This window comes from Ranitomeya imitator, chromosome 1, assembly GCF_032444005.1.
Source record: "Ranitomeya imitator isolate aRanImi1 chromosome 1, aRanImi1.pri, whole genome shotgun sequence".
NCBI lineage: Eukaryota > Metazoa > Chordata > Amphibia > Anura > Dendrobatidae > Ranitomeya > Ranitomeya imitator.
The window spans coordinates 239071281-239097591 of NC_091282.1; the positions used below are offsets into that span (position 1 = coordinate 239071281).

Sequence of the window (26311 nt, forward strand, 5' to 3'; positions counted from 1 at the left end):
CTATCTTCAATTCCAGGTGTTTAACCCTAGAACGCATACCTGGGGCCTTGCAGGCCTGCCAGGTTACTTGTTTTCTATTTTCTGTAAAATTACTTTAGTTAGAATTTTGAAACTCTAGGCATTCCTCAGGTATATAGTTGTTAGTAATTTCCAGTTATTCATATATTTTTATGTTACAGACATTTCGGTATAACAACCTTTTTTGGGACTACCCCATATTCACGCACCTGGGGCCTTTTAGGCCTGTACTAGGTTTACATGTGATAGTCAGTCTTTTTGTCTGTATTGTTGCTGGGGAAGAACTTTTATGACTCTGCTATTGCTGGGAAGAGTGTGGATTCTGCATGACAACATGGTCATGTGATCTTGGAAGGGCGAAGAAGCTGATGCTCCAGTCCAAAAAGACCTATGTTCCGACATAGTAAAAACACTTGCTCTACCAATTTTCAATTCAGGAAAAAATATTACAATGGATAATTACTTTACCAATTTTGAAATGGCCAACTTTTTGCTTCAAAAGCAACTTACACTTGTTGGTACTATGAGGCCAAACCGCCGCGAAATTCCTCCAATCATGATGCACAATGCACAGCGAACAATCTACGAGAGTGTATTCAGTTTCTGCAATCAAGCAACAATGGTGTCTTATAAAAGCCAAGAAAGAAAAATCTGTGATATTACTGAGTACAATGCATCATGATGGAAGTATTGACACCAATGACAGGAAAAAAAAACCTGAAATCATACTGCATTATAATAAGACAAAAGGAGGTGTCGACAAGATGGACGAAATGATTGGAGAGTATTCGTGCAAAAGGCAGACTAAACGTTGGCCTGTTGCCCTTTTTTCCAATATCCTTGATGTGTCAGCCCTAAATAGCTACATTGTTTATTGTCAAACTAATCCAGAATTCCATGCCAACAGGAAAAGCAAGAGACGTCTATTTTTGACAGAACTTTGTTATGAACTTTTGATGCCTACTATGATGGAGAGAAGCAGCATGATATGCTTATCAAGGCAAATTACAGAGGCAATGATCCGATGTGGAATATGCTTTCTGGAACATCCAGAGCAAAGAGAAAAAAAAGAAAGCGCTGCTATATTTGTCCAGCAAAGAAGGAAAGAGTATCGGAAAGTTTCTGTTCTACTTGCAGACAAAATGTATGCAAGGAACATTCAGCCAAAAAAATAATATGCGAGAATTGTCGGGGGAATATGTAAAGTTACAAATAAATATTCCTGCACCAAATTTGCTACAACCAAAAAATGTTTTCATAACAAAATTGCATATTGGAAGCCTATATTTGGCGTGCCCGTTTACTTACTTTTTTGTTGTTTTACGCACATAATTATGTTTTGAAATATACACATCTTAGGCTGTGTTCCCAGTAGCGCTGGGGTTCGCCAGAAGGAAATCCTTAATGGATCTGACCTCCTAGTAACTCCAGCTAAGGCTGCCGGAATGGCGGGATTCTGCCAGCCTTAGCTGGGGTCACCAGGAGGTCAGATCCATTACGGATCCCCTCCTGGCAGAAGCCAGCACTAGTTGGAATGCATACTTACCTTGCAATTGTAAAATACATATTGAAAAGTATTTTTATTTGAGTTATTCCGTGTTATTTGCACACAGGCCTAAAAGGCCCCAGGTGCGTGAATATGGGGTAGTCCCAAAAAATGGTTGTTATACCGAAATGCCTATAACATAAAAATATATGAACAACTGGAAATTACTAACAACTATATACCTGAGGAATACCTAGAGTTTCAAAATTCTAACTAAAGTAATTTTACAGAAAATAGAAAACAAGTAACCTGGCAGGCCTGCGAGGCCCCAGGTATGCGTCCGCCAGCCTTAGCTGGGGTCACCAGGAGGTCAGATCCTTTACAGAATCCCATCCTGGCGGACCCCTGTGCTAGTGGGAATGCATCCTTACTTTGCAATAAACTTTGAAAAGTATTTTTATTTGACTTATTCCATGATAATTGTAAACAGGCCTAAAAGGCCCCAGGTGCATGAATGTGTAGATTTCTGTTGTTATACGTTCTAGGGTTAAGCAGTCCATATGAAAGAAACCTATGACAACATGAAACAACTGTTGAGATGCCTGAATTATGACACACATTTGTGGCCCCTCGTGGTGACTTAAAGGTGGCTGTCCTCTTACTTGGTCTCCAGGATGGATACACAAATTACTGCTGCTTTATATGTGAGTGAGATAGCCTTGCAAGATAATATCACTCCAATAAAAGAGACTGGTCTGTCTCCATTCACTTCAGACAGGGAGTAAAAATGTCTGGCATCCAGCACTTGTTCACCCACATAAGATTTTGTTGCCACCATTGCATGTGAAGTTGGGCCTAATTCAGATTCTAGTAATTCTAACAATTAAAGGCAAGAGGCACTTAAAGGCAAACTATTAACCCTTCTATATCACCTTTAAAACCTAGCACACCATTGCTTTTCTTGTGAAATTCTCAATAAGTTTGATGTGTCACATGACGCTCTTCCCATTGAAAAAAATAAAGTTGGATCCAAAATGGTCGACTTCAAAATGGCTGCCATGGTCACCACCCATCTTGAAAAGTTTTCACCCTCCCATATACTGAAGTGTCACAAACAGGAAGTTGTTATCACCAACCATTCCCATTTTATTTAGGTGTATCCATATAAATGGCCCACCCTGTAGTTAGACATGTTTTAGTTACTTGATTTGCTGCTAAGTTTCCTCTAAATAAATATGTAAAAAATGGCATAACAAAATATTCTGCCTCCTTATATTTGCAAAAATAATATTTGAAAGTACTGAAACTTACTTTTTATTTTTATGCATATGCATTTTATGCAACGTAATGCTACGTCAATGGTGCTGTGAGTAATGTTTTGGGTTTCTTGACCATGGAGGGAATTACCTGTATGATGGACTCCTTTCTAGAGACGGGTTGCATGTTACAAAAATGGCAAAACACATATTTGGTAGATGCCTTGCTACACTCATTAGGAGAGCTTTAAACTAGAGCAATATGGGATCGGAAATATACGGCCAGAAAAAAATATGCAGCTAATGAATTCTTCTGAGAACCCAGCTATTAAGTGGAAATAAAGAACAAAAAGAGCAAATTTTGAATGAAGATAGAGGAACAAGGGAAACAGACTACAAACTAAAATGTGTCTATACAAACGCATAGAGCATGGGAAACAATCAAGGAGAATTAGAGCTTTTAACACAGGAAGAGAGATGTTGTCATAGGCATCACTGAAACTTGGTGGGATGATACACATGATTGAAATAAATACATACCTTGAAGGCTTCAACTTTTTTATTAGAAAAAGAATTAACAAGAAGGGAAGGAGGTGCTGCACTGTATGTTAGGAAGACGTATATCTCCAGAGATCCAAGCTTCAGAGAATGGAAGCTCTGCAGAAACTGTTTGGATAAGAATACAAGAAGAGAACAACAGGGACACTACTGTAGGTGTTTACTATAGGCCACCTGGACAGACTTAAAATATGGATGAACTCTTTTTACATCATATGTCTCTGTTTTCAAAAAAGTATGACATACTGATCATGGGAGAATTTAAATCTTTCTCAGGAAAAAGTAATTGGTCCAGAAAATTCTTATCTTCTCTTGCTCAACATTTTATCTTTCAAAGGGTAGAAAAGAGAAGAAGAGGATCTGCAATCTTGGACCTAAGTTGGCAGGGAACTAAGGAGGCAGCGATCATGCTAGCCTTGAATTTTGGATTACAAGAAAAGGAAGACCAGCGAGGACTCAGACTTTAAGACTTTAAGGTTGGACTTCGGAAAGGCAGATTTTAATGGACTCAGAAATAGGGTAGGAAAGGTCCAATAGCTGGATATAGATAGGAGAAGGGCAAATGTTGTCCCCATCTTCAAAAAAGGAAAGAAGATGGAGCCAGGAAAATTACAGGCCAGTGAGCCTTACTTCAGGAAATATCTTTGAACAAATGGTTAAACAGCATATATGTAAGTACTTGGATAAAAATACAGTAATTGACCAGAGCCAGCATGGGTTTGTAGTAAACAAGTCATGCCAGACTAATCTAATTTCCTTCTATGAAGGAATCACTGACATGGTGGATCAGGGAAATGTGGTAGATACAGTATATCTTGACTTCTGCAAAATATTTGATATATCACACTATTATTATTGAAAAAATGACCAAGTATGAGATTGAAAAGGCTATAGTTAGGTGGATTCATAACTGGCTCAGTGATCAAACTCAAAGTGTAGGAATAAATGGTTGCAAAATGGGGAGAGTTTTTTCTGAAAATGAAGCTAAGCACTATGCACTTTCTAGGAGACACCTACCACTGTAGGATACTCCTTCATTGATTTGAATATATTTTTCAGTCACTCTGCACTTTAATTGAATAGAGGCAATTCATGTTGTAATAATACATTTTTCTTTTTTTCTTCCCTTATACAAGTAAGGCTGCTGTCACACTAGCAGTATTTGGTCAGTATTTTACATCAGTATTTGTAAGCCAAAACCAGGAGTGGGTGATAAATTCAGAAGTTATGCATATGTTTCTATTATACTTTTCCTCTAATTGTACCACTCCTGGTTTTGGCTTACAAATACTGATGTAAAATACTGACCAAATACTGCTAGTGTGACGGCAGCATTACACTCCCCAGATGACATCTCACTACTGAGAAAGAAACACATTGGGAGGGATTCTTTTTTGGGGTGACTATTATAGCCATACTTGGGTAGTGCCCTTGTTAGGGTGGGAGCAAATACATGGCGCTTGACAGGGTAGACTAAGGTGAAACACTGGATCCAGCTAACCCTGGAACCTTGAAAGAATTGGAGACCACTTGGCTAAAATGGGTGATATTTATGCACTAGCACTTTTTCATTTAGTTTGTCTTACGTGTATTTAAGGCACCAATAACTATGGTCATTTTGTAGGTGATGAAAGTGTACTCATTATTGTTGGTTGTCAACTGTCCCCTAGTGTTTTATTTGAGAGAATGAGAGAAATTATAAGTTATGTTTTAATAGAGTTTTTCTATGCTGTTTATATATAATTCTGAAAAACCAGACCCCAATAGCATTAAGAAGGGTCCACAGCTAATCCACTCTATCCTGCACTAACTCAAATTATGTAAGAATAGTGTTAATGACAAGTTCCTTTTAAAAAATAACACAAGTTTAAGAATACAGTTGCTAAATGTTATACAATTTATTAATACACTCTTGCTATAGAGACCTGTATCAGGCGACTCCACTTGCTATGTTGTCTTTAGAAATAGTATTATGCTTGTCTCAAATCATCAACATTCCCACCTGGATGATACATAACTGACTACTTAACTACAAAAATACATGCCTGTGCAGTGCAACTCTAAGTTGATCACAAGGCATATGGCAAAACCATAATGCCTCCACTAAATTGTCATGAGTGTAAGCAGAAACAGGAGCATCTGCGTTCCCAGTATTGGTTGTTTGAGATTTGATGACATTAAATTAATAGGTTAAGTGGTACCTTAGGTGGTGTTGTTAAGGAGAGGAAGAGCTGTCGGCACTCCTGAAAAAAAACATTTGTATGAATGTAATGTATTCACCTGGTTTAGGTGTGGTTTTATATATTCTGTGTTGCAACTTTTAATTAGCCTGTGGACAGCGTTAACTATTAGGGATCAACCCATGGTGGGAGGAGTTCAATGGGCGTGTTAGTTCCTGTTAGAGAGGAGCAGTTGCAGAGAGACAGAGAGTTAGAGAGCAGCTTCTGGAGGAGTAAGAAGTATTACTATTGTTTATGAGAAGTCACAAGTTAGAGAGAGTGTTTAGCAACACATTTTGTAAAGATAGAAAAGATTTCTATATTGCTGATGTGCAGAGATTGAAGGAAGAATAAAAGGTTTCTTTCCATCTAGAGTAAGTACAGCTAAAACATAATAGAACTGAAGGTAGGTTAGAAAGGGCACTGTGTGGAAGATCTCGACGGTCTATTCTGACCAGGAGGGAACACGAATGTACACCTGGTAGTGGAGGATAAAAGAAGTGAAGGCCAGAGTTAGAAGCATTCTGTCACTTCTCCAGAATATCAATTGTGCCATCTAAATGCCGTGTCTGCTATGTATAAGAAGGCGGCCTCTGTATGATGTGCTAGAAACCTACTCAAAGCATTGTGCCTGTTACTGAATGTTAAAGTTCAACTGAAGGATTTCCAGTAAAGATGTTTTTATTTTTTCTCATCGGACATTGGTGACCCTGACTTCTAGCATGTTTTCAAGGTCCCGATAATCCAAACCACTTGTGGACTGAATAGGGGTCATTACCAAACTCCCAGATCGCTTAAACACACTCAGAGGTACAGCAACCGGGTGCTTAGGGACAGCAAAGAAAATCTCGCCGTGAAACAGTACCTGCTAGTATTTGATGATTGAAGTGAAGACATGCCGTAATTTAACATGGTGGCTCAGTGGTTAGCACTGCAGCCTTTCAGCGCTGGGGTCCTGGGTTCAAATCCCACCAAGTGCAGCATCTGCAAGGAGTTTGTGTGTTCTCGTGTTTGTGTGGGCTTTCTCTGGGTTCTCTGATTTCCTCCCACACTCCAAAGGCAAAATGATAGGAAATCTAGATTGTGAGCCCCAATGAGGAAAGTTATAGTCATCAGCTATATTTATGTTTTATTTCATTAAATCTTTAATTTTACTACATTTTCTCCTGTTAGATTAATCTATTTTCAAATCTAATCCTGGCAAAAAAGATAACCAAATAACTTTCATTTTATGCTATAAAAACTACAAAAAGGAGTTCCCATATACATAAAATAAACATCAGTTATAAATAATTCAAAAAATAATATTGATTGGCGACTCTAATAGCAATATTGAAACCCAGGAGGACTAAGAGTCCAAAAAATAGCCAAAGGATAAATAATCTCATGTAACTTTATTAGGAATTAAACCTAGCACAAATACAAAAGTATTACCATATAATAGTCAATTAAAACCATGTGAATGATCTGTGGATACAAAAAGTGACCCGAGAACAAAGACCAGGACAGTATTAAACATGCCAGATGTAGATACGTATTAACAAATAGACGATCAGTATGCCGCCAACATATCAATAAGACTGTCCTAAGTATGTGGCGATACAGTTAAACAATATAAGTTGCATCAATAGTGCCAGTGATATCGCCACATGCCTATATGCAAAACAGTGTGCAGAGTAACTAGTAACTAGTTCATCTGACATGTGGCAGTATATCAGCTTTTATTCCTCTATTCTTTATTTTTTTGTTCATTTTTTCATATATTTAGCTGTGCCACATACTTTTGGGTACCTGCGTACTGACCTCTGCGAATCTCCTTGCGAAGCTCCTGCAGGCGCTCTGGGCTTTTGGACTTGAGATCGCCCCATTTTTTCACAATCTGGGCCTTGCTGCGAGTTATCCCAAACCGCTTCCTGAGGCCCTCAGACACCACACGGACAACTTCATCCTTGTGCTGGTTGCGGTGCAGCACCAGCCCAGTTGTCTCGTACTGCATCCGATCCATTGTTCCAATAAGGAACTTGAGCTCTGGGATGCCCATAGGAGGATCACGGCGACTGGCAGCCATTATCAAGATGTCAGGGAACCAAAACAAGCTAGCACAGGCACGCCGGAATGCTGTAACGTCATCACGCCGTCATAGACCACGAGCGTACATTACGTGACGCTCCGGCGTTAAATAACCATCCTTCCAACGGCATTTACTATGTGCGTTCATTCCGTACCGCTCAGCCGTCACAAATGTGACGCTGTCCATAAACGTCAACGCTATTGCGATGCCGATCTGGCGGCAGGACGGCGGAGTACAGCTCCTCCTCTGGGCGTTGCTGTTCAGGGTCATTCCATCTAAAATGGCGGCGAGAATGCGTTCTGCTCCACTGGGGCAGCCAGAGCTCCTTTTTTTTTATTAGACAGATGGATGCCCTGGATTATGAGGGTCTGGAGAGCCGCCCTGCCCACCCACACATCCACAAGCGGGAAGTGCTTGGCCACATAGCCAGAATGGTGGAGAGGAGGTTTGGCGTCTGCCGCAGTCAGCTTCAGCTGCGTAAAAAATGGGCTGACCTCCGCTATAAAACGCCACAAATGTTTGCTGAGTTGCGTGCAGAGGCAAGGCGAGGCAAGTACTAGTATGGGGGGATTGGGAGATGCACGCTGTCAGGAGGGGGGGGTTTGGGAGGGAGGCTTGCGCTCATGGTCGCCAACGTGACCTCAAATGCATTAAAACACATGCCCCGTTTTTGTAAAATTTAGTTATTTTCCAAGCAGAATATGCGTTGTCCGTGAGAAAACTTGTCGGGTTCCCTAATCTCAACCACCATCTTGAAATTATTATGATGTCCATTATTTTTAGTTTCTCAATTTCCCAAAAATATTAACGGAGGAGGTTGGCCTACTGATGAAATAATACGTTTTCCAAAGACAGGAAGACCATTGAACACCAGAGCCCACATACATGTAACATAGTAACATAGTAACATAGTTAGTAAGGCCGAAAAAAGACATTTGTCCATCCAGTTCAGCCTATATTCCATCATAATAAATACCCAGATCTACGTCCTTCTACAGAACCTAATAATTGTATGATACAATATTGTTCTGCTCCAGGAAGACATCCAGGCCTCTCTTGAACCCCTCGACTGAGTTCGCCATCACCACCTCCTCAGGCAAGCAATTCCAGATTCTCACTGCCCTAACAGTAAAGAATCCTCTTCTATGTTGGTGGAAAAACCTTCTCTCCTCCAGACGCAAAGAATGCCCCCTTGTGCCCGTCACCTTCCTTGGTATAAACAGATCCTCAGCGAGATATTTGTATTGTCCCCTTATATACTTATACATGGTTATTAGATCGCCCCTCAGTCGTCTTTTTTCTAGACTAAATAATCCTAATTTCGCTAATCTATCTGGGTATTGTAGTTCTCCCATCCCCTTTATTAATTTTGTTGCCCTCCTTTGTACTCTCTCTAGTTCCATTATATCCTTCCTGAGCACCGGTGCCCAAAACTGGACACAGTACTCCATGTGCGGTCTAACTAGGGATTTGTACAGAGGCAGTATAATGCTCTCATCATGTGTATCCAGACCTCTTTTAATGCACCCCATGATCCTGTTTGCCTTGGCAGCTGCTGCCTGGCACTGGCTGCTCCAGGTAAGTTTATCATTAACTAGGATCTCCAAGTCCTTCTCCCTGTCAGATTTACCCAGCGGTTTCCCGTTCAGTGTGTAATGGTGATATTGATTCCCTCTTCCCATGTGTATAACCTTACATTTATCATTGTTAAACCTCATCTGCCACCTTTCAGCCCAAGTTTCCAACTTATCCAGATCCATCTGTAGCAGAATACTATCTTCTCTTGTATTAACTGCTTTACATAGTTTTGTATCATCTGCAAATATCGATATTTTACTGTGTAAACCTTCTACCAGATCATTAATGAATATGTTGAAGAGAACAGGTCCCAATACTGACCCCTGCGGTACCCCACTGGTCACAGCGACCCAGTTAGAGACTATACCATTTATAACCACCCTCTGCTTTCTATCACTAAGCCAGTTACTAACCCATTTACACACATTTTCCCCCAGACCAAGCATTCTCATTTTGTGTACCAACCTCTTGTGCGGCACGGTATCAAACGCTTTGGAAAAATCGAGATATACCACGTCCAATGACTCACCGTGGTCCAGTCTATAGCTTACCTCTTCATAAAAACTGATTAGATTGGTTTGACAGGAGCGATTTCTCATAAACCCATGCTGATATGGAGTTAAACAGTTATTCTCATTGAGATAATCCAGAATAACATCCCTCAGAAACCCTTCAAATATTTTACCAACAATAGAGGTTAGACTTACTGGCCTATAATTTCCAGGTTCACTTTTAGAGCCCTTTTTGAATATTGGCACCACATTTGCTATGCGCCAGTCCTGCGGAACAGACCCTGTCGCTATAGAGTCACTAAAAATAAGAAATAATGGTTTATCTATTACATTACTTAGTTCTCTTAGTACTCGTGGGTGTATGCCATCCGGACCCGGAGATTTATCTATTTTAATCTTATTTAGCCGGTTTCGCACCTCTTCTTGGGTTAGATTGGTGACCCTTAATATAGGGTTTTCATTGTTTCTTGGGATTTCACCTAGCATTTCATTTTCCACCGTGAATACCGTGGAGAAGAAGGTGTTTAATATGTTAGCTTTTTCCTCGTCATCTACAACCATTCTTTCCTCACTATTTTTTAAGGGGCCTACATTTTCAGTTTTTATTCTTTTACTATTGATATAGTTGAAGAACAGTTTGGGATTAGTTTTACTCTCCTTAGCAATGTGCTTCTCTGTTTCCTTTTTGGCAGCTTTAATTAGTTTTTTAGATAAAGTATTTTTCTCCCTATAGTTTTTTAGAGCTTCAATGGTGCCATCCTGCTTTAGTAGTGCAAATGCTTTCTTTTTACTGTTAATTGCCTGTCTTACTTCTTTGTTTAGCCACATTGGGTTTTTCCTATTTCTAGTCCTTTTATTCCCACAAGGTATAAACCGCTTACACTGCCTATTTAGGATGTTCTTAAACATTTCCCATTTATTATCTGTATTATTAGTTCTGAGGATATTGTCCCAGTCTACCAGATTAAGGGCATCTCTAAGCTGGTCAAACTTTGCCTTCCTAAAGTTCAGTGTTTTTGTGATTCCCTGACAAGTCCCCTTAGTGAAAGACAGGTGAAACTGCACAATATTGTGGTCGCTATTTCCTAAATGCCCAACCACCTGCAGATTTGTTATTCTGTCAGGTCTATTAGATAGTATTAGGTCTAAAAGTGCTGCTCCTCTGGTTGGATTCTGCACCAATTGTGAAAGATAATTTTTCTTGGTTATTAGCAGAAACCTGTTGCCTTTATGGGTTTCACAGGTTTCTGTTTCCCAGTTAATATCCGGGTAGTTAAAGTCCCCCATAACCAGGACCTCATTATGGGTTGCAGCTTCATCTATCTGCTTTAGAAGTAGACTTTCCATGTCTGAGTATCGCACCCCTGTAAAGTGTGATCTCTATTTTATGTTTGAGTATATTGTAAGCTTTGATCTGCAGCACTCAACATTTGTGTGTAAACATTGTGATTCTTTACTTTAGGTGTAGAGAGACAGCGGCGGCAAGTGAGACCCACCATTGCCACCAGTACCCCATCTTCAGACACCAGTGGGAGCCCACAGTCCGGGACATCACGTAAGTTCACAATCATTGATTGCATTTTTTTTAACATCACACGGGACATAACAGGGTAGCTGAAATATTTGAAGACATTACAGACGCAGTAATGACCCAGCGGCCTACCACGCCGCCACCATCTGTTGCGACCATGTACCCTCGCACCCCTGTGAAGTGTGATATAAATTTTATGTTTCAGTATATTGTTAGCTTTGATCTGCAGCACTCTACATGTGTTTTTAAAGATTGCGTTTGTTAACTTTATGTGTAGAGAGACAGCGGCGGCAACAGGTACCTGCCATTGCCAGCAGCACCACAGCATCCACCACCAGCGGGAGCCCACAGTCCATGACGTCACGTAAGTTAACAATCATAGATTACAGTTTTTCAACTGCATACGGGACATAAGAGGGTAGCGGAAATATTTGAATACATTACAGACGCAGTAATGACCCAGCGGCCTACCACGCCACCACCAGACAGCAGACGGCCTCGCACCCCTACACCACCCTCAACACCTCCCTTCCGACACTCCTCTTCCTCCCCCGGGTCGGCGGCATTCTCCCCAGAACATAACATACGTAAGTGACCAAAACAGCGAGCGCTTCCCAACGGCATGTTCCATAGTTAACCAGATCTGTTATTATTTCCTTTAAGATGCTGCAGCAGTGGCCAGATCGCTGGGGTGGGAAATTAGCAGCTCTGGTTCTGGCAATGAGGAACCGGCGTCCCTTCTCCGTAAGTATCAAGATAATACGAGTGGTTTTCTGCTGGATGTCACAATAGACAACTAAAACTGTAAAATTTAATAAAATTTACATCGCCCTGTGGTGCCAGACCAAATAGAAATTTACAACACACAAAATTTGGTCCTGCCCCAGAGGTCGAGATGTATTTTCAGCGGAATCAACGTTGGTTCTCCAACCTCTTCTATCCACAGAACCGCCCACCGTAAGAGAGCTCCTGGCGAGACAATTGCGCCTGGAGCGGACAGCAGCGCTCCTGCAGCAGACAGCAGCGCTCCTCCAGACTCAAGTAGAGCAGCAGGGCGTGACGCTGCGACACCTCTTGGGCCGTGGAAGGAGATTATTTTTTTGGGGGGGTTTATGTTATATTTTGTTGTTTAATAATTTAAAACCAAGAAATTGTTACAAAAAAAACCAAAAATCTTCGCATTCTTTCTTTAATGTTTACCAAGCTATAAGGGTTAACAGCACCATTTTATAGGCATCACATTTAAAGTTATTTAGAGAGGTTTATATGACAGCAAAGCAAAAAAAAATATTTTTTTATACGGCGCGATCCTGCCAGGGTACAGCTCCAGAACCATTAAAGTACTGACAGTATTTTTCGCGACAGTCCCTTGCATCGTCTGCCTGTCTGCCAGATCCAAGTGCTTGAAGAGCTGTAAAATTATCAGGTTGTGTACGGAATTCCCCGGGCACAATATCTCCGGTTCTTGCGTCCACTGCATCAATAAACGAAGGAGGAGAATAGGAGCTCGTATCATGACGTCTCAGGAAATTATGGAGCACACAGCATGCCAAAACCACAAAGTCTATAGACGGCAGCTTCAAGTTGATAGCTGTGTGGAACACTCTAAACCGATTTGCCATAATCCCAAAGGCATTTTCAACCACACGACGGGCCCTCGACAACCGGTAATTAAAGATTCTGCGCTCCGGTGTGAGTGTTCTCTGTGCAAATGGCTTCAGCAAATGTGGATGAAGAGGGAAAGCTTCATCAGCGATGAAGACAAAATTTAGGTTTGCTTTTGTGTCTTCATTTAGTGGCAACAGCAGTTCATTGTTCCTCAAGCTTTCCCTAAATGAAGTGTGTTCAAAAACACCACCGTCGGAGACTCGACCATTCATGCCAACATCCACATCGACAAACTCATAGTTCGCATTGACAAGGGCCATGAGGATCACACTGAAATATCCTTTGTAGTTGAAAAAAAAGGATCCAGAGTTGGCTGGTTGCGTGATGCGCACATGCTTTCCATCTAATGCACCACCGCAGTTTGGAAACTGCCACAGCTCATCAAAATCGGAAGCAATCCTCTTCCAGTCATCCGCCGTCTTGGGAAACTGCAAGATGAGAAGGAAACATGTACAAATTAGGTCAAATATATTATGCACATACACTCTCATGTGGACATCCTACAGTGATTGAGGCGCAGTATGGATTAGTATAACAAAGTCAACAACCCTGAGTATGCAGGCAGCCATTTTTTCAGATGGCTTCGGTGACTCAGAGGGGGTGCTAAACAATATATCTAAATTATATAATCAATAAAATTACGTTGGGAGCAGCAAATAAAAGAAGGGTGGCGCAGGGTTGGAGCAGCACATATCAGAATGGAGACGCAAAATGGTAGCAGCACATGTCAGACTGGAGGCGCAGGATCACAGCAGCACATGTCTGAATGGGGGCGCAGGATGGGAGCAGCACATGATAGGATGTAGAACATATACCAATAGAAATGCTCGCCATCAGGGCGTAGAACGGGTTCAATAGCTAGTATAATATATCGACATAACACAGCAGCCAAAAAAAATATAGTAGTACCTCCATATAATGCCTTAAGCTCTGCACAATGGCCTCGCATGTCTCCGGAATCACAACGCTCAGGAAAGGTCTGGAAACAGCGGCGGAAAACTGCAAATCCTGAAGACACCTTCCTGTTGCCAGGAACCGCAGTGTCACCGCCAACCTTTCCTCCACGGGCGCGGCTGCACGCATCGGCGTATCACGCCTTTGTATGAGTGGCGTAACAGCAGACAGTATTATTTTGAAGGATTCCTCGGACATCCGAAGGTAGTTTCGGAAATCATGAGGGTTATTGTCACGTAACTCTCTTATGAGACCCATGTGTGACAATGTGGATCTTTTCTGCAGCCAGCTCCGGGTCCACATGCGACGTTTTCGTTTAGGACGTCTCTCCTCTTGGAGACGTGCTGCCTCAAACACCAGGGCAGCAGCAACAACAGAACTCTCATCGGAAGTGAGCATAGTTCCTAAAAAGAAAACAAACGTACAATAAATACACGTGCTTACAAAACAATGTTCTGACCATTGATCTAATAACTATATATGTTACTACTGGTATTAAATGGGGCAGTCAACCATCTCGATCTGTAAAAGGATTAATTAATTGGGCCACGCTACAGCTGTGTACCTGAGGTTCTCAGGCCTACCCTACTCAAAGGAACAATCGACCACACTCCAGCGTTTATCCCCGTTGAAGCGCAACATATGCTACGCTGTAGCGTTATACATACCTTTTGCGGTAAAAGTCTAGTAGTTAAAAGTCCAGGGAATCCAGCGAATTTAGGAGTTCTGTTTACAGCACGTGCTACAGAGAGAAATGAATAGCGCGCTCGAGAGCTCCGGTTTTATCCGCTGGGAACAATAGTCCTTTGTCGAATGAGCGCACAGTATTGTACCGCCCAATCAGCACACGGGAGGTGGAGAATTCAGCGCTCCTACGTAGCCAGCTCCTCCGCCCTTTACATCGCATACAATATCGTGCACACCTTTGTTACACCATGCGATCATGCCGCCACAGCGGGACACTAGACGACGAAAGAAAGTTTCAAACGATCTGCTACGACGTACGATTCACAGCGGGGTCACAAATCGTGCCGTCGTAGCGATCAAAATTGCACTGTGTGACGGTACCCTTAGTTCTCCTGGGTTTCAAAAAGGAGTTTCCAGTTGATTTTAGATGATAAAAAACAGTAATAACTAAGACAAATAGGACTCATTACTAATAGAGAAGCCTGGGAGGTTAACTAATGGGTCACAGTATATATCCTGAAATCTTTTACAATACCTGAGCGTGTCTGTGAACAGTAAACAGTGTCATTAGGAGCATATATTGAGTTTTAACCGAGTGCTTACTGCCTAACACACTTTCTGGTAACCATGGTGATTTAGCTGCTTTAAATGAATCCAGAACAATCTCTTTTTAAGACTTTCCCATCTAACAATTTTCTCCCACAATATCATACTTTTTATTTTACCTATAATATTTCTGGCAAAAAAAAGACATTGCCAGGAAGTCTCAGCATCTTCATTAGAGAAGCTGCCAACAATTAACCTAAAAGGTCGATATTTAATTAACAAAACTACTGTTCAGGGCAATAATTGTGATTAGTTACAGGGGAAAATTGGTATTTCCGAAATTAGTTTTGCCTAGGCCTGTAGAAATCTAACAATATATTTTTATTTGTAAACGGGATTTGTACTCTGGTGTTACAAATGATGCAAATGTTAACACTTTTTGTTTTTCTGGATAATAGCACATATCTACTGAACGTTAATAAACTAATCACATGACTTCTGGCAAAGCTATCTTATCTATCATATACTGTGTAATGTCACCTGATTCCATCTACCAGATTTTTTGCATTTCTGAGATCAATTTAATACATAAATCAATTTACCGTTCCTTGATTCATAGCTGAATCTGAGGTGTGCATATGTGGCAGACAGACTTTCCTTATTACTGAGATAGGAAATGGTGGCTGCTACAGATAAGATTCTTCTAGATAGAAAGGAGAGGAGGGAGGAGCTCTGGCTCTAGCTCCTCCCTCCTACCGTCTACGTAGAAGTGTATCCATAGCAACTGTAATCTTCTATCTCAGCAGCGACAAAGTCTTATTTCTCAAATAAGATATATTACAAAGTTGCCTTTCTTATGTGTTCTATTGATTCATGAAATAAAAATTAAAACGACGATTACTCTTTAAGGCTACTTTACACTTGCTGTGTTTTTTGCGGCCCGTTATTGCAGGCTTTTTTTGAGGGCCGTATAACCGCTAAAAAGGCGGTCTGTCGCAATAACAGACCGCAAAAAACTCAGCAAGTATAAAAGAAGCCTTAAAGAAAAACTGGAAGTCACGGTGCACTTCCGTTGTTTTTGCAGCACCCATTGATTTTCAATGGGGGCCATATCCGTACGTCATGAAAAAGATCGAGCAGATCGAGAAAGTCCTTTTATTTCATATTTCAGGACATGGACAGGGTATTCACGGAGTTTAGGGGTGCAGGGAGGAACATGTGGACGACGGCCGTTTTTCATTTTTCTAACACTTCTGTGGGTCCAGGTTAGTAATTAACACAAGAAACACCATTTCATAGGGGATGCAAATACATGTGAAGTGTTCATATGATATGTAGTATAATATAAATACACATAAATTATTAAAAGAAAAAACGATTACAGAAAATCACAAAGAAACAGAGGACAATATTCTGCAGAAACACAGACAAATCCAATCTATCATTCAAACCTAGTTGTCCTTGTGCATTTGTCTTTAGAATCGATTTTGCTTCATGTCTGTTGTGATTACCACCTTGGGGTGGAACATTAACTACTTCAAGACCTGGAAATATTTGGGATTCAGGATCAGAGTTGTGCATTTCTGCATATGTTTAATTGACCTCAATGAACCTTTGCCATAACTGTTAGGTGTCGAGTTCCCGCTGCTGCACAGGGGGAATCTCGAATCATGTCCGCTGCAGTCTCCCATTCTTCTCCAGCCGCAGTGGAACTTGCTCAGCGGAGACGTCGGTCCCAGCATCTGGCTCCAGCTGAAATTGTGCGACTGGTTACTGCTGACTTTCCATGCTCTATCTTTGTAGCCAGTACTGATCAGCAGCAAGCAGGCCTTTCTGGGACTAAGTGTTGCTTTTCTCATACTGAGCATCCCCACGGGACGACCTCCCATTGGAGGTCAGGGATCATATGTTCAGGTCCTGTTGTGTTTCCTATTGGACCATCTGGAAGGGGTTGGTCTGCTACTGCTATAAAAGGTTTGCATAGCCACTCGGCCATGCGCTAGTGTAAACTTGTCAACGTGTGAGTGTAGATGAATGTCTGTCGATGGATGAAACCTCCTTAATCCTTCCCATTCCTTGTGTTCATGACTGCTCGTGAATGGTGGAAGCTACCTAGCGCCCGACCGTGCTATCTGCACACTCAGCACACGCTGCAGTGTCTCTTCGCAGTGCCCACCAGTGCGGCACCGTGCACAATCTCTGCGCTTTCCTGACAACTGGTCGGTGTAGGGTGGGAATTCCCGCTTGGACTCTGCATCTGACTCGGGGCGTCTTCAGGCGCGGGCTCAAAACCACCGAGGGTCAGAGTGAGTCCAATCACCAGTTTAGTGGGGGTGATTCATAGGGATCCCACTAGTGTCTTTCAGCTGCACCCTGTGACTGCTATCAGGGTGCAGCGTATTTGTGGCGACTCTGTGAAGCAACAGAGTTCACTTCTATTCACACTGGGTGAGGTCTAACCCACGTGTGAGCAAGCGTCCGTCCGCCATTACTCAGCAGCAGTTATCATCTCTGCACTGTGGACCCCATACTGTGAACGCACCTCATATTCTCTATTACTATTATTTGGTGTGTTCCGCCAGTCCTAACAATAACTAATCTACTATATAATTGTCTAAGGGTCACTTCCGTCTTTCTGTCTGTCCTTCTCTCTGTCCTTCTCTCTGTCACGGATATTCATTGGTCGCAGCCTCTGTCTGTCATGGAATCCAAGCAAAACGCCCACGACCACTGCCACGACCAATCAGCGACGGGCGCAGTCCAGCGGCAACATGGCAACTCCTTCCTCCCCGCAGTCAGTGCCCGCTCCGTACTCCCCTCCAGTCAGCGCTCACACAGGATTAAGGGGCAGCGCTAATGGACCGCATTATGCCGCGATGTAACGCACTCCATTAACACTGCTATTAACCCTATGTGACCAACTTCTTTACTATTGAGGCTGACTATGCAGCCTCAATAGTAAAAAGATCTAATGTTAAAAATAATAAAAAAATAAAAAATCATCATATACTCACATTCCGGCACATTTCCCGCTCCTCGCTTCTTCTGGGGGCATCCTTGCGAAACGGCGCTCATCGGGCGTCAGGAGAGCGCAGCCACACGTCCCTATATGTCTGCTTGATCACAGGGCACTTGCCTCTATCTCCTCTACGGAACTGCACAGGTAATAACACCCACTTGATTACGTCACCTATACTTTTTCAGCAACTTATACGGTGACTATATTAGGGTTTCCCTCATCAGCTTTGTGAGTAGCTTTTAACCATATAAGCACCAGCTGTTTTGGATACAGGAATACCCCTTATTAGTACACTTTTGCTTGCCTTGTTATTAAATACCTCATGTATGATATATTATGCTAAGGTGGAAACTTATGCCTGTTGGTCTAAAAGCCATATTTTGGTAGCCCCACTCGTGCTCCATAGACCATTAATACCCTGCATTGGAGGGGGATTTATTCCATGCGGCACATATACAATATTACAACATTAATTACTTATTTTGCTGGCTTCTCTCTCCCCTTACCACTTGGAGGTCCCAATTTGTGTCTTTTTTATTATGTCAGATTTTTTGTCCCCCCCTGTTTTTAATTGTATTAATAAACAGTAATTTTAACTTTATATATTGTTCATTTCACTTCTTATCCTCTGTCTGGTATACCACTTAGAGGATTATGGTTGCTATATACCCTTTGGAGTGACTTTTTGAGCCACAAATGTAACTAGGACTATGATAATGAATAAATAATAGTCAGACTGATATACTCCTCACCTCATTTTGTGGTGTCTGATCCTGTTATGATATATGCATGAAGTTTTATGAAAATGAATGTAAAAGTATGGGTTCATTATACTGCATCATGGGGAAATTTAAATATGCTTGATGTTACTTTGGGAGCACTACATACAGTATCATGTAAATTTAGATTCGGAGAGAATCACATTGTCTTTGATAAACATTTCTAACAATATTTATAAAGAACAAAAGTCTAAACTGATCACTATTAACCTGTACATTTTCTAACATCAGGTGACACATAACTAAAGCCCATTATACTCATAAGACTATTGTCTGTTGAACCCACAGATATCAATCGGTCCAACAACAATCTAATGTGTTTGGTGCCGCCAACCAACTGATTGTTGAGGAAGATGTCAATTGGGCATGTTTGATTTCGGATTGCTAATTGCTTTGCTCATCCATAGATAAGCTGCCATCAGAGATGTCTGGAGATGACTTTCACATAGAAAGCACAGGAGCACAGGGATATATGAGTGCTATTGTGTGTGGGAGAGATGGCTATGATGGTTGTCGGACAAATGTTCAGCCATAGCTTTGTTCGTCTGACAGTCATGCAATGGTAAAGAGGCTTAAATCCTTAACTAATCATTAAACATAGCAAAATCAACCTAAAACCAGCAAAAAATACATTGCTACCTTCAGTGTCATGACTTTCCAGTCACTCTGAGAGGTCAAGACAGAGTAAGATTAAATTAGTCATTTGATTATATGATACAGCCATCTGTCACTTCTAAAGGCCCCTTCACATTAAGCGACGCTGCAGCGATACCGACAACGATCCGGATCGCTGCAGCGTCGCTGTTTGGTCGCTGGAGAGCAGTCACACAGACCGCTCTCCAGCGACCAACGATGCCGGTAACCAGGGTAAACATCGGGTAACTAAGCGCAGGGCCGCGCTTAGTAACCCGATGTTTACCCTGGTTACCATGCTAAAAGTAAAAAAAAACAAACAGTACATACTTACCTACAGCTGTCTGTCCTCCAGCGCTGTGCTCTGCTTCTCTGCTCTCCTCCTGTACTGTCTGGGAGCCGGAAAGCAGAGCGGTGACGTCACCGCTCTGCTTTCCGGCTCACAGCCAGTACAGGAGGAGTGCAGAGCGCAGCGCTGGAGCACAGACAGCGGTAGGTAAGTATGTACTGTTTGTTTTTTTTTACTTTTAGCATGGTAACCAGGGTAAACATCGGGTTACTAAGCGCGGCCCTGCGCTTAGTTACCCGATGTTTACCCTGGTTACCAGTGAAGACATCGCTGGATCGGTGTCACACACGCTGATCCAGCGATGTCCACGGGAGATCCAGCGACGAAATAAAGTTCTGGACTTTATTCAGCGACCAACGATCTCCCAGCAGGGGCCTGATCGTTGGTCGCTGTCACACATAACGATTTTATTAACGATATCGTTGCTACGTCACACATAGCAACGATATCGTTAACGATATCGTTATGTGTGAAGGTACCTTAAGATGAAGCACAAGTAACTTGAAACAGGTTGTGTAAGAGAGAATCTGTATTGAATGGATTGCATTCTAATTGACACATAAATATTAAAGACGGCATGGCACCTAAATCACTATACTTAGATCTGTGCTAATGTAGGTTCTAGTATAAAAGAATAAAAACATAATTACCTTTTAGGATCAACTGCTTTACGCACTGTATCGATATTTCCACTTGAATTTGATTAATTTTCTATTCCTGCACCCATCTATGAAATCCTGTTAAAAAATAAATTTTGGCAAGTTATAATAAATAGAAATTGACCTTCGTTAATCAAAAGTGTCATCACTTTAGACAGTTCCTAAGATAAAGCCAGACTACATTATTGCCGAATGTCGTGAATTTATGACTGATAGTTCTCTTCCTCATCAAATTACTCACAACACATATCACTACAATTTGGCTGTGCTACACTAAATATATCGTTATGGTGAGGTTACACATTTGGCCAACTAAGACTAATTTCAATTGCACCTGCTGATAATCACTAATTAGTATGTGTTTCACAGAAATCATATAATTGTCATGTACATTTATCTGGCATGGGGAAAAATTGTAAAGCGCCAACAATTGTATACAGTGGTATGTAAAAGTTTGGGTAAAATTATTGTGAGCAGTTAAGCAAGTTGAAGATGAAATGATACCTATAAGGCCTGAAGTAAAAAATGACACATTTCCTTTGTATTTTAGGCAAAAAAAATATATTGCCCTTTTTTTTTTTCATTTTAACAATTACAAAATGGAAAATGTGCCTTTGCTAAAGGTTTGGCTCCCTTGGAGATTAGTGTGCTCAGATAACTTTGACTAAGGTTTAATGTCTTAATTAAACTGTTAGGGTTATAGCTTGTTCACTATCATAGTTAGGAAAGGTCAGGTGATGCAAATTTCTCAGCTTTATAAAAACCCAGCCTCTTCTAACCTTGTGCCAAAAAACAGCAGCCATGGGTTCTTCTAAGCAGCTGACTAGTGCTCCGAAAATGAAAATGGTGGAGGTCCACAAGCCAGGAGAAGGCTATAAAAACATAGCAAACCCTTCTTAATTTGTGTTTTCCTCATTTTGAAATGTAATTACGAAATGTCAGTTAACAGGAATAGTGGAGGTCAAGATAATCAAGATAAGGTCTGGAAGACAAAACAAAATTTCAGTGAGAGTTGCTTGTAGGATTGCTAGAGAGGCAAATCAGAACCCCCGCTTGATTGCAAAAGATCTTCAGAAAGATTTTGCATACTCTGAAGTTATGGTACATTGTTCTACTGTTCAGAGATGCCTGAACAAATATGGCCTTCATGGTAGAGTCATCATAAGACAACCTCTCAGGCATCCTCGCCACAAAATTAACCCTTTAGTGACAGAGCCAATTTGGTACTTAATGACTGAGCCAATTTTTAAAATTCTGGCCACTGTCACTTTATGAGGTTATAACTCTGGAACGCTTTAACGGATCCCGCTGACTCAGAGACTGCTTTTCGTGACATATTGTACTTCATGTTAGTGGTAACATTTCTTCGATATTACTTGTGATTATTTATGAAAAAAACGGAAAAATGGCGAAAATTTTTAATTGCAATTTTCAAATTTTGTATATTTATGCCCTCAAATCAGAGAGATATGTCACGAAAAATAGTTAATAAATAACATTTCCCAAATGTATACATCAGCACAATTTTGGAAACAAAATTTTTTTTGTTAGGGAGTTATAAGGGTTAAAGGTTAACCAGCAATTTCTCGTTTTTACAACACCATTTTTTTTTAGGGACCACATCACATTTGAAGTCATTTTGAGGGGTCTATATGATTAAAAATAACCAAGTGTGACACCATTCTAAAAACTGCACCCCTCAAGGTTCTCAAAACCACATTCAAGAAGTTTATTAACCCTTTACGTGCTTCACAGGAACTTACATAGTTACATAGTTATTAAGGTTGAAGGAAGACTATAATTCCATCTAGTTCAACCCATAGCCTAACCTAACATGCCCTAACATGTTGATCCAGAGGAAGGCAAAAAAACCCATGTGGCAAGAGTAAGCTTCACATTGGGGAAAAAACTTAACTTAAACAATGTGAAAGGAAAAAATGAACATTTAACTTTTTTTTGCAAACATTTTACTTCAGAACCATTTTTTTTATTTTCACAAGTGTGAAAACAGAAATTTAACCATAAATTTTGTTGTGCAATTTCTCCTGAATACGCGGATACCCCATATTTGGGGGTAAACCACTGTTTGGGCGCACCGCAGAGCTTGGAAGTGAAGGAGCGCCGTTTGACTTTTTCAATGCAGAATTGGCTGGAATTGAGATTGGATGCTATGTCATGTTTAGAGAGCCCCTGAAGTGCCTAAACAGTGGAAACCCCCCACAAGTGATACCAGTTTGGAAACTAGACCCCTTAAGGAACTCATCTAAATCTGTGGTTAGCACTTTGAACCCCCAAGTGCTTCACAGACGTTTATAAAGTAGACCCGTGAAAATAAAAAATCACATTTGTTTACACAAAAATGAATTTTCGCCCACAAATTCTTATTTTTACAAGGGTAACAGGAGAAATTAGACCACAAAAGTTGTTGTGCAATTTCTCTTGAGAACATCGATACCCAATATGTGGGGGTAAACCACTGTTTGGGCGCACCGCAGAGCTTGGAAGAGAAGGAGTGCTGTTTTACTTTTTCTATGTAGAATTGGTTGGAATTGAGATCGGACGCCATGTTGCGTTTGGAGAGCCTCTGATGTGGCTAAACAGTGGAAACCACCCACAAGTGACACCATTTTGGAAACTAAACCCCTTAAGGAACTTATCTAGATGTGTGGTGAGCACTTTGAACCCCCAAGTGCTTCATAGAAGTTTATAACGTAGAGCCGTGAAAATAAAAAATCACATTTTTTCTACAAAAATTATCTTTTTGACCCAAAATTTTTATTTTCACAAGGGTAACAGGAGAAATTAGACCACAAAAGTTGAAAGTTGTTGTGCAATTTCTCCTGAATACGTTGATACCCCATATGTGGGGGTAAACCACTGTTTGGGCGCACTGCAGAGCTTGGAAGAGAAGGAGTGCCGTTTTACTTTTTCATTGTAGAATTGGCTGGAATTGAGATTGGACGCATGTCGTGTTTGGAGAGCCCCTGATGTGCCTAAACAGTAGAAACCCCCCACAAGTGACCCCATTTTGGAAACTAGACCCCCCATGGAACTTATCTAGATCTCTGGTGAGAACTTTGAATACCCAAGTGCTTCACAGAAGTTTATAATGCAGAGTCATGAAAATAAATATTTTTTTTTCCACAAAAAAGATATTTAGCCCCCAAGTTTTCATTTTCACAAGGGTACCAAGAGAAATTGGACCCCAAAAGTTGTTGTACAATTTGTCCTGAGTATGCTGGTACCCCATATGTGCGGGTAACGGCAGAGCTCGGAAGGGAAGGAGCGCCGTTTCGGAACACAGACTTTGATAGAATAGTCTGTGGGCATTATGTTGCAATTGCAGAACCCCTGATGTCACTAAACAATAGAAATCCCCACAAGTGACCCCATTTTGGAAACTAGACTCCCCAAGGATCTTATCTAGATGTGTGGTGAGAACTTTGAATGCCCAAGTGCTTCACAGAAGTTTATAATGCAGAGTCATGAAAATAAAAATAAAAATTTTTTCCACAAAAAAGATATTTAGCCCCCAAGTTTTCATTTTCACAAGGGTACCAAGAGAAATTGGACCGCAAAAGTTGTTGTACAATTTGTCCTGAGTATGCTGGTACCCCATATGTGGGGGTAAACCACTGTTTGGGCGCACGGCAGATCTTGGAAGGGAGGGAGCACCATTTGACTTTTTGAGCGCAAAATTGGCTGTCGTGTTTGGAGACCCCCTCATGTACCTAAACAGTGGAAACCCCCCAATTCTAATTCCAACCCTAACCCCAACACACCCCTAACCCTAATCTTAACCCAATCCATAATCCTAATCACAACCCTAACGATAATTGCAACCCTAATCCCAACCCTAACCATAACCCTAATCAAAACCCTAAATCCAACACACCCCATTCCTAATCTCCACCCTAACCTCAAACCTAACCCTAATCCCAATGCACCCCTAACGCTAATTCCAACCCTAACCTTAACCCTAATCCCAAACCTAACCCTAATCCCAAATGTAACCCTAATGCCAACCCTAACCCCAATACCAACCCTAATCCAAACCCTAACCCTAATCCCAACTCTAACCCTAACTTTAGCCGCAACCCTAGCCCTAACTTTAGCCTCAACCCTAGCCTTAACTTTAGCCCCAACCCTAACCCTAGCCCTAACCCTAACTTTAGCCCCAACCATAACCCTAACTTTAGCCTCAACCCTAACCCTAGCCCTAACCCTAATTTTAGCCCTAACCCTAACCCTAAATTTAGCCCCAACCCTAACCCTAGCCCTAACTTTAGCCCCAACCCTAACCCTAATTCTAATTTTAGCCCCAACTCCTCTAGCTGCCGGCCGGTAGATCATGGCGGGTGCACTGCGCATGCGCCCGCCATTGTCTTTCACGATGAAGAAGCCAGCGGGCAGGAGAGGACGCAAGAGGATCCAGGGACACCGGTAACTATAACAGGGTCCCCGAATCCCCTATTTCTCTGTCCTCTGATGTGCGATCCCCGGAAGAAGCGAGCAGCGAAACAGCACCTGTCGGGCAGACGGGAAGGACACCTGGACGCAACGCACCTTGGCGGTGAGCTCTCCTATATCTTTGCCTTGCTGCCGGTACTCCGGTTATGTGAACCGCTTGGTCTATGACTTTTGCTCCAACCTCTGCATATAGTCACGTTGTTATTTTGTTATCTCCCACTGCGGTATTAGCGCTTTACTTGGCTACTTGTTATATGGTCTTCGCATTTTGTTAGTGGCCCATATCTGACTTTTTCTTTTGGTCACTATCTGATACACTGCAGCTATTATATTTTCTGCAATTTATAGAGCAGCTTTTTGTATATATACATACTTTTGGCATTATTTCTATATGATTGACCAGCGTTATACTTTATGGTGACAAGGTGCATATGTAGACAGTCAGTTTCAATATTCTGTACCGGCTATTGGGCTGTGGAGATTGAGCTTCCGCTGTTTTGTACATCTGTTTTTTTATTACTTGCAGTTATACATTTATACTTATTGATGCATTTGCATATTTACATTTATTCTGTTATATATTGTGAGGAATTCAACAGTGCATTTGTTGCGTCTGCTATGTGGTTGGTCCTTCCCCACGGAGGTTTCTTTTAGCCCTGTTATTTGTTTTGGTCCCCCTTTTTTTGTTTTATTTCTGTAATAAAGATATAACTTTTTAAATTTCACCTTTTGCCTTTTCACTTTTTGTCCTATGGCTATTATACCATTATGGACGTTGTTGAGTATATTCTATGAGTGTTGTTTTCTAGGCAACAATATACATCTTCTCTAGTGACATTTAGTAACAAGATAATCATATATGTTGCTTTTGGAGCATAATATGTAAAATTTCTGCTTGCAGGCAATCTGGGCATTTCTTTAGAGCCTTCTCTGGGAGTTTGCATTTTCATGACACCCTTCCATATGCTGCCAATCACAGCTCAACAGAAGATCTACTGGTCTCAGATGTTTCCAAGCTGTGATGAGTAGCGTCTAGGAGGTAGGACTAAAAGCTTACCCCACTCCCCCATAAAGAAGGCTGTGAAGTTTGAAGATTCCTAGTTTAATTACAAGTAGAGATTTCACATACTGCCCTGGAAAAGCAACAAATGTGAATATCTCTGCAATGGAGAGATACCGAACAAAATGGAAAAGAGATCCAGAATCAGGGGACCATATGGGTTTTTATAAGGTCCTCTTTAAAGAACATTGCATAGTCTACCTATCTATGCATCTATGTATCTATCTATAAATTAAATTATATACATGGAACATGTTT

The 26311-nt window shown here is 41.3% G+C and overlaps 2 protein-coding genes and 1 long non-coding RNA gene across 3 annotated transcripts in view; 1 reads left to right on the forward strand and 2 right to left on the reverse strand.

The window, feature by feature from the left end:
• Window positions 1-26311, reverse strand: part of WSCD2 (WSC domain containing 2) — a 762862-nt gene that overhangs the window by 610466 nt on the left and 126085 nt on the right. Inside the window, exon 2 of the mRNA XM_069754742.1 lies at window positions 20515-20601. The gene's annotated coding sequence lies outside the window, so the exon portion shown is untranslated. The remainder of the gene's footprint in view (window positions 1-20514; window positions 20602-26311) is intronic.
• LOC138666545 (uncharacterized) lies at window positions 11054-12314 on the forward strand. Its single transcript, XR_011318573.1, has 5 exons — window positions 11054-11253; window positions 11507-11593; window positions 11676-11816; window positions 11893-11973; window positions 12176-12314. It is a non-coding gene; the product is annotated as an uncharacterized lncRNA (long non-coding RNA).
• On the reverse strand, window positions 12388-14776 carry LOC138666535 (uncharacterized). The gene is made up of 2 exons (XM_069754749.1): window positions 13807-14776; window positions 12388-13325 (listed from the first exon to the last, which is right to left on the reverse strand). The coding sequence occupies exons 1-2, from the start codon at window positions 14248-14250 to the stop codon at window positions 12525-12527; spliced, it is 1245 nt and encodes a 414-aa protein (XP_069610850.1). The 5' UTR covers window positions 14251-14776; the 3' UTR covers window positions 12388-12524.